Consider the following 9,592-nt stretch of genomic DNA (forward strand, 5'->3'; position numbering starts at 1 on the left):
ATGGACCATGAAAGATGAAGGTAAAAGGTCTTTCAGTCAGTCCGAGACAGGATGAGCCACCAACTTCAGGAACAGTAACCATGAAAGTTTGCCTGTGCCTACTCAAAAGCTTCCTAAAGGTAAATAACAAAACCAGTGGAATAAATGAGCTTCTGATATAGCAGCCTAGAGGTTTCAAAGTGTATACAGTTAGGTACTCTGCAATAGCATTACAGAGGTCTAGCGTCAATTATATCTGGCATTAGCCAATAAAGTGCAGCCACATGGGATGAATTTCCAATAAGCTTCTAGTTTAGAAGCAAGGCCAATTTACCACCAGTGGATGCTTCGATTGCAGGCATCAAGTCACTTTCTAAATAACTATAGATCCATGCTTTCTAAATAACTATTAGCAGCAACAAAGAATTGGAAGGTATACTTTCATCGGCAACCCACCTGATGAGTTCTTTAACTTAGTGATATCACACACTGATTAACAACCCGATTTCAAACTGCAATGTCATGCATGAGTCATGTGAAAATTACTGAATTACAGCTTACCCAGTTTTATCCAAGTAGCATACCACATACTGTTTGAGATATAACAATAAGTCTGTAAATGTTATAATTCTGTATTTTAAGCACCAAGGAGATGATACATGTTAACCTGTCAATCCACTGAGGTACATGCTGACTATAAAATTTATTAATCAATCTCAATCTGCCTTGGGTGGAATATGATTACCTCCAGTTGCGATCTTGTACAGATAGAATAGAGACATTAAAGCACTGCACAAGTAATTTAGAAATAGTCAGAACCACTCGCATGGTATCCTAAGTGCTATAATTTTACTTTGATGTGGTTGAAAATAAAAAAGATCATGCATCTTCTATCACTTGTTGTATAAGAAGAAAACTTCAGCAATTATTTTAGAGTGGAAAAACTGTTATAAAAAACATGCAATAAATCCTGTTATAGTGATGAATTGGACAGAAATAAGCTTGCTGCTACTAGAAGAGATAGAAAATTGTTATTGATTCCTTTTCTGAAATCAAGAAAAGAAAACAAAGCGATAGTCTTCAGACTCATCCTGTTAAGTTCGCAAGGAAGTTTTGCTTTCAAATTTAACTTTCAAATATCCTAGAAAGCTTTAGCTAGTCAGATAAAATAATAAACAGTTGGCACGCTGAAAAAGACTATAAACTTGTTCAGACCAAAGCTTAAGAAACATTTACTCATGTGCTAATATATAAATTCTATTCCTATACTCCCACACATTAACTTATGGAGCGTTAGGTTAACCAGTTTATCTGACAAAGTTTATTGTAAGACAAATCAAATGATTAAGGAATATTAGCTGACAAAGTTTTGCAGCAAAGTCTGACATGATTACATCCATGATCACTATTCTTCAGGTCAATCCCACAAGGTGAAGCTTGTCCCTAGCTCAACTGTAATTTAGTTTCTATTTTGAGTGAGCATAAGATGATGAAGCCTAAGTCTACATCAGGCCTAAAACCTTCTCTCTCGTTTTAAGAAGGTTCAACTTCACCCTCGAGATTACCAGGACCTGTATTCAATAGTTGATTGCTTGGGAGAAGCCCAAAAGCATAGGACTGCAGAAAATATTTGCACAAAACTTAGATAATGCAGGGCTTTATGTTAGTGAAAGAATTTAGATTATATTTTAGTGACATTTTTTCTGTTATCATTGTAAATATGATGATCTTACAAAGCTAAATAACTCAGGTATATTAGTTAAGAGGTTGTCTGATTTACAAGATTGAGCCATTTTATAAAATCTCACCAATCTTATGAACATGACTCATCCTCATACCAAATATACTTTGTAAATTGCCAATTTAAAATCTGATGCAAAAGGTATAACACAACTTAAAAATAATGATATGAGTAGCACTTGCCTTCTCTCCTCATCTTATATTATGTTACAAGTTGTATTTAAGAAAATGCATCAACTAAATGGGAGCATCTCATGCCTTAAAACATCCATTCCCCTTTCTGTCTTACATTCTCTATTAAGATAGATCCCTTTCTCATTTCCTAGGTGTAAGTTCAGAAAAAAGCAACTAAAAAAGTCATGAAAGAAAGGTTCAATTAAAGAGAAAAAAAAAAAAAGATACTACAAGATCAAAATAATTAATTCAGAGTATATGAAACACAAGAATGCACAAAGTGATGCATGCTTAGAAGCATAATACACAAAGTACGAACCCTGCCCTCATATGTTGCCAAGTGTTGGAGTTCTAGTATATAAGACAAACATGGGAACTTACCGTAGTTCTCGACACAGTTTGAAGAGAAAAGGAAACTCAAACATACCTGAGAACGGCAACTACTCCAGCTGGCATTATCTTGGAGGTTTCGAGGTATCTTTTCCCCATAACAAATGTTAGGGCAAGGGCACAAACTGTCGAGAGGTAATAACAAATGAAGAGAGTATAAGCCAAAAACTTAAGACAAGAAAACCAACAAATGGAGCATAAGGTTGAACTTAAATTAATATTAAGCATGCCAATAACTATCAATTTGAGAAGCTTAAGTCAAAAGGACAAGCACAAAAAAACTATGGCAATTTAAACAGAAAAATACAAAAATTGAAACAAAACCATTTTGGTTTGAAGATGTCATTATTTTCAATTAAGCACATGACTCTCAACATTTGAAATTGTGCCTTTAAATTATATGATAGCTAACTTCTGAGAAGAAGAACCATCATAATTGAATAACCTTTTGATTAACCAGTATTACAAAATAAGACTCCAAAATCGAAAAGGAATCAACAGTTAACAAAATAGAGTAACAGTCCGTATAGGGGCATTGACCTGCTTCTAAAATTAGCCAATAAGCATACAACTAAGGTGAACATTGAAAATTGTAGAATATTACATTTAGTGTAGGTTTTAATTGCCACAAACATATCTGGAGGAATCAAAAGTATACTTATTTTACAACTGGAAGCCAACCAATATTTAGTACCATACCCTACCATAAGGGGACCCTTTGAGTACAGGAATCATATTTTATAGAAAGACACGTATACCTTTGGCTGCTCACAAGGATCCAACCCTTACAAAAGGAAGCAACCAACATCAGGAGCTCAAGATCGTGTAGAATTGTAGAAGAGAAAGGTTCGAAGCCCTTAAATAATTTCATCAAATTATCAAAGGCTCATCTACATCAGTGGCTTCGCTGGTGCTTATGAAATTCGACAAATGTATCAAAGGTTACAGTTCTAACCCTACCAAATGAAAAACAAGAATCCTCATTCCAATAACCTATGCCTGAAGCCCGCTCATATATTGTCGGCAATTCTAATGTCCTCTATGTTGGGTCCAGCCCATATGTGGGCTTGGATAATTGGGCCTATTGAGCCCAAATCACTAAATGAAGGCAGAAAACAAGAGGAAGGGTTCGGTACAGCGTGAGTGGGTAATGAACGTGATATGAACGGCGGCAGCACACGACAAGAGAGAGAAAAGAAGAGAGAGAAGGAGAGAGAAAGATTAGGTTTCTGAGTTTTCTGCTTGACGATCGATGGCCAAACGTTATCAGTTTTGACCCAAATTTTATACGGAGAATCCTTGCAGTAAGCTCTACAATCCTAACGGTGTTGATCTACATTTTACCCTCTCTGAGGTATTTTCCTGCTATACCCACTTTGTGAGACCTAGAATTCTCTTATAAGGAGATCCATCCTATGTGATGAAGATATGTTATTCTTGAGCCAAGATCTATGATCTTGATGTTATTGTGATCCTCTTGTTATTCTAGATAAGACCTATTGTAAACCTGTTATCATTACTATTGATAGTGGAAATTTGAGGTGGACTATGGTCCCGTAGTTTTTTCCACATTGGGTTTTCCACGTTAAAAGATTTGGTCTCACTGTGTGATTGATTTTTTGCTCTATTGTTTATGCTGTGCTGGTTGATATTTTCATTTGGATATCAAGTTGGTATTTTGATGAGGAACCCATTTTGATACACAAAGAGGGAAAAGGATATTCCGCTTTAATGGGCTTTTTTTTCCCAATAAGTGGTATCAGAGCAACAGGTTGTTTGGTGCTAGTTTTTCTTGTGTGATTGAAATGGAGCAATCAGATGGTATGATTAAATTGAACTCATCAAATTATTCTACTTGGAGGCGTCTGATGGAAGATTTGATATATTGCAAAGATTTGTATAAGTCTATCAAGGTTAAAGATAAACCTTCTACTATGGACGATGAAGAATGAGAAGTTCAACATAGAAAAGTTATTGCCTATATTAGAAGATTGATGGATATAAACTTGAATGAGCATATTTCTGATTAAACCAGAGCTGATGTTGTTTGGCAAAGGTTAGAAAATCTCTTTGCGAAGAAGACAGTAGGAAATATAATTTCTCTTCTCAAAAGACTTGTAAATTTGAAGTATAAAGATGGTGGTAATATTGTTGAGCATATAAGCCTATTTCAGAATCTTGCAAACAAGCTGGTTGCTATGAAAATGAATATAGATGATGAGATGCAAGGATTACTACTTCTCAGCTCATTACCAGAAAGTTGGGAAACATATGTGATGACAATTTGTAACTCCACGCTAGAGGGGACTCTAACTATAGATATGGTTAAAGACAGTTTGCTAAATGAAGATGCCAGAAGGAAAGAACAGGGTGAATCTTCTTCTGGGGCATTTGTTACTGAAAAACAAAAAAGACGTGGAAGAAGTCATAGTAGAAATCCACATGGTTATAGAAGAAAATCCAAGTCTAGAAGAGATATCAAATGTTTTCACTGTAACAGGCCAGGTCACATGAAGAAAGAGTGTAGGTTTTGGAAGCGAGAACATAATGAAATGAAGAAAAATGAGAAAGAGACCAATACAGTTGCTGTTGAAGGTAATATCACTATTGTCTGTGATGAAGGTTGTTTTAGTCTTGTAGCTCAAGACAGTAATTGGGTAATTGACTCTAGTGCTTCATTTTATGTCACTTCTCATGGTGATTTTTTTAGATCTTACATTGCTGGTGATTTTGGTAATATCAGAAAGGGAAACAGTGGTACATTTAAGATTGTGGGTATTAGAGATATTTGCTTAGAGACCAATATTGGGAGCAAATTGATACTCAAAGATGTAAGGCATGTTCCAGATATTCGTCATAACTTGATATCTACAAGTAGACTTGATGATGAAGGCTTTGCATATTATTTTGGTGAAAGTAAATAGAAACTCACTAAAGATTCTCTAATTGTGGCAAGAGGAAAGAAGCTTAACTCTTTTTATGTCATGGAAGCTAAGCTGCACAAAGGAGAGATTAATGCAATTTAAAAAGGTGAAAGTATAGATCTTTGGCATAAGAGGCTTGGACATATCAACGAGAAGGGACTTCAAACTCTTGCTAGAAAGCAGTTCTTACCAGAGTTGCAAGGTACATCTCTTAAATCTTGTGATCATTGCTTAGTTGGAAAAACACATAGAGTTGCATTTCATACATATCCATCATCTAGAAGATCAGATGTTATTGATTTAGTTCATACTGATGTTTGTACTATGCAAACTAGAACTCTTAGAGGTGCTCTTTATATTGTTACTTTTATTGATGACCATTCTAGAAAAGTGTGGCCTTTTGCTTTGAAATCTAAATACCAGGTACTCGATGTTTTCAAGGAGTTTCATGTCAGTGTTGAAAGAGAGACTGGCAGAAAACTAAAGTGTATTCGATCAGATAATGGTGGCGAGTACAGAGGTCCTTTTGAGAATTATTACAGGTTCCATAGTATCAGGTTTGAGAAAACAGTTCATAAAACTCCTCAACAGAACGGTGTGGCAGAAAGGATGAACAGAACCATTGAAGAAAGGATTAGGTATATGCTTTCCCACCCCAAGTTACCAAAGTCATTTTGGGGGGAGGCTATAAGAACTACAGTTGATATGATAAATCTTTCTCCATCAGTTCCTCTGAAAGGTGATGTTCCAGAGAGAGTATGGAGAGGAAAAGATATATCTTATAATCACTTAAGAGTCTTTGGGTGTAAAGCATTTGTTCATATTCCCAAAGATGAGAGGTCTAAGCTTGATAATAAAGCAAAAGCATGTATCTTCTTGGGATATGGTCATGAAGAGTTTGGGTACAGATTATGGGATCCAGTGAACAAGAAGATTATTAGAAGCAGAGATGTTGTGTTTCTTGAAAACCAATTGTTTGATGATGGTGATAATATTAAGAAGTCAGAAACCTCTGTTTATATTCCTTGGAGTTTGGGTCCAGTTCCTTCACTTGTAGTTCATGATGATCATGGGGAGATGAACAAGAAGATTGTGGTAAGAATACTAGTGATGATACACCTACAGTTGATGATGCTGAACCAACTAAACAAGCACCTCCACCACTAGTTGAGATTCCATTGAGAAGATCCACTAAAGAGCGACAAACATCTACCATATATCCTCCACATGAGTATGTTATGATTACTGACGGGGGAGAGCCAGAAACTTACCAAGAAGCTATTCTACATGAGAATAAGAGTGAGTGGGTTAAAGCCATGCAAGAAGAGATGAGATCCTTGCTTGAGAACCACACCTATGACTTGGTAAAATTGCCTAAAGAGAAGAAAGCTCTCAAGAATAAGTGGGTTTACAAATTGAAGACTGAAAACAATAGCTCACAACAAAGATACAAGGCACGACTAGTTGTGAAATGATTTAGTCAGAAGAAAGGTATTGACTTTGAAGAAATATTTTCTCCAATTGTGAAAATATCCTCTATCCGAGTTGTTCTTGGTTTGGCTGTCCGCTTGAATTTAGAAGTTGAGCAACTTGATGTAAAAATAACATTTCTTCACGGTGACTTAGAAGAAGAAATTTACATGGAGCAACCAGAAGGTTTTAAAGTCAAAGGAAAAGAAAATATGGTGTGTAAGCTTAGGAAAAGCTTATATGGACTCAAACAGGCACCTAGACAGTGGTATAAGAAGTTTGATTCTTTTATGATGAGCCAAGGGTATGATAGAACCACATCTGATCATTGTGTGTTTATGAAGAAATTTTCAGATGATGATTTTATTATTTTACTGCTATATGTTGATGATATGCTGATTGTTGGTCATGATGTTGGAAAAATTGGAAAGTTTAAAAGAGAGCTAAGTAAGTCTTTTGCTATGAAAGACTTGGGATCGGTGAAACAAATACTTGGCATGAAGATTCTTCATGATAGGAAGAAAAGGAAGATTTGGCTATCTTAGGAGACTTACATTGAAAATGTTCTTGAAAGATTCAACATGAGTAAAGCCAAAGCAGTTTGTTCTCCACTTGCAGGTCATTTCAAGCTTAGTTCGAAACAATATCCTACAAGTGAGAAAGAAAAAGAAGAAATGTCCAGAGTGCCTTACTCATCTGCAGTAGGTAGTTTGATGTATGCTATGGTTTATACTAGGCCAGATATAGCTCATGCAGTTGGAGTTGTCAACCGATTTCTCTCTAATCCTGAAAAGGAACATTGGGCAGCAGTGAAATGGATATTAAGATATCTAAGAGGTACTTTCAGGTTATGTTTATGTTTTGGTATTGATGAACCTGTGTTAGAAGGGTACACAGATACAGACATGGAAGGTAATACTGATTCCAGGAAGTCCACTTCGGGATTCTTGATGACATTTGCAGGGGGAGCAGTCTCTTGGCAATCAAAGTTACAGAATTGTGTTGCTCTATCAACCACAGAAGCATAATACATAGCAATTACTGAAGCCTGCAATGAAGCTTTATGGATGAAAAAGTTTTTCCAGAAATTGAGCTTGAAACAGGAAGGATATACTGTTTACTGTGATAGTCAGAGTGTCATTCACCTCTCTAAGAATTCAACATACCATTCTAGATCCAAGCATATTGATGTGAGATATCACTGGATTCGTGATGTGCTTGAGTTGAAAGAATTACAACTAGAAAAAGTGCATACCAATGAGAATGGTTCAGATATGTTGACAAAGTCTTTGCCTAAAGAGAAGCTTGAAGCATGTAGGTAAAGAGCGGGCTTGGTACAACCCATCATATGAGCTGAAGGGGGAGAATTGTTGGGTCCAGCCCATATGTGGGCTTAGACAATTGGGCCTATTGAGCCCAAATCACTAATTGAAAGCAGAAAACAAGAGGAAGGGTTCGGTGCAGCGTGAGTGGGTAATGAACATGGTATGAACGGCGGCAGCACACGGCAAGAGAGAGAAGGAGAGAGAAATATTAGGTTTCTGAGTTTTCTACTTGACGATCGGTGGCCAAACGTTGTCAGTTTTGACCCAAATTTTATACGGAGAATCCTTGCAGTAAGCTCTACAATCCTAACGATGTCGATCTACATTTTACCCTCTCTGAGATACTTTCCTACTATACCCACTTTGTAAGACCTAGAATTCTCTTATGAGGAGATTCATCCTATGTGATGAAGATATGTTATTCTTGAGCCAAGATCTATGATCTTGATGTTATTGTGATCCTCTTGTTATTCTAGAGAAAACCTATTGTAAACCTGTTATCATTACTATTGATAGTGGAAATTTGAGGTGGACTACGGTCTCGTAATTTTTCTTATATTGAGTTTTTCATATTAAAAGATTTGGTCTCACTGTGTGATTGATTTTTTGCTCTATTATTTATGCTATGTTGGTTGATATTTTTATTTGGATATCAAGTTGGTATTTTGATGAGAAACTCATTTTGATACACAAAGAGGAAAAAGAATATTCCGTTTTAACACTTTTTTTTCCAACACTCTAACCATCTAAATCATCTAATAAAGAAGAAAATATAAAATTAAATGTTCCATCAACAAGAATCAATGAATAAAGACCTCATCAAATTCAAGATTGTTCTCCTCTAAGATCAGATTCAAACAACAGGCACGATAATCAATGTAGCCATATCGCCTGTTCAGACAAAAAGAAAAAACTGACAAACATAAATAATCCAAGAAATTGCAACAAGATCTGATCATTATCAAAGAAAGGAGCAAAGAAACGAAGGATGCGAGGTTTAAAGAAATGACTCGGATCAGCTGATCCAGGAGGTTTCCTACCGGTTTCGAGGCCGAAGGCAAGGTAGGAGTTGCGGCGCTTCTCGAAGGCCTTGAGGCTAACGAACCCGGCGAGGAGGAGGACGAGGCCGGAGCCCGCGCCGCCCGCGAGCGACGCGGTGCTCCCTCGGCGGGCGTAGCCGACGATGCCGCCGACGAGGACGAGGAGTCCGTACGGGATCGTGAAGCAAAAGTCGTGCATCTCTCTTAGCAAGACCGGTCGATGGGGGAGAGAGAGAGAGAGCCGAAAAAGATTTGCTTGAGATGGATCGTTGGACGGTTTCTTGGTTATATGTACGCTTTCTGAACAAAACAGAGAAGAATTGGAGTTGATGTGTCGACGGGGATATTTTGACCAGTGAACAAATTAAAAAGTGTGGCGGCCACATGGCACGAAGATTGCAGGTGTAAAGAAACCATGGCTGCTAATTTTGGACCAAAAAACATGGTTTGATTTGTCATATAAATGTTTGATTTTACAAGTCAAATCGGTGGCAATTGGTTGGCAGGAAATGTCGAATTTTCTCATAATTTGACTTTTATCTCATAAGAA

At 36.8% G+C, this 9,592-nt stretch overlaps 1 protein-coding gene across 1 annotated transcript; it reads right to left on the bottom strand.

Moving 5' to 3' along the window:
- Positions 1 to 484: 484 nt before the first annotated feature.
- Positions 485 to 9,358, bottom strand: LOC135640583 (protein FATTY ACID EXPORT 5-like). The gene is made up of 3 exons (XM_065155183.1): positions 9,043 to 9,358; positions 2,321 to 2,408; positions 485 to 768 (listed from the first exon to the last, which is right to left on the bottom strand). The coding sequence occupies exons 1-3, from the start codon at positions 9,239 to 9,241 to the stop codon at positions 696 to 698; spliced, it is 360 nt and encodes a 119-aa protein (XP_065011255.1). The 5' UTR covers positions 9,242 to 9,358; the 3' UTR covers positions 485 to 695.
- Between the last annotated feature and the right edge of the window lie 234 nt (positions 9,359 to 9,592).

Source organism: Musa acuminata, chromosome BXJ3-6, assembly GCF_036884655.1.
Source record: "Musa acuminata AAA Group cultivar baxijiao chromosome BXJ3-6, Cavendish_Baxijiao_AAA, whole genome shotgun sequence".
Lineage (NCBI taxonomy): Eukaryota > Viridiplantae > Streptophyta > Magnoliopsida > Zingiberales > Musaceae > Musa > Musa acuminata.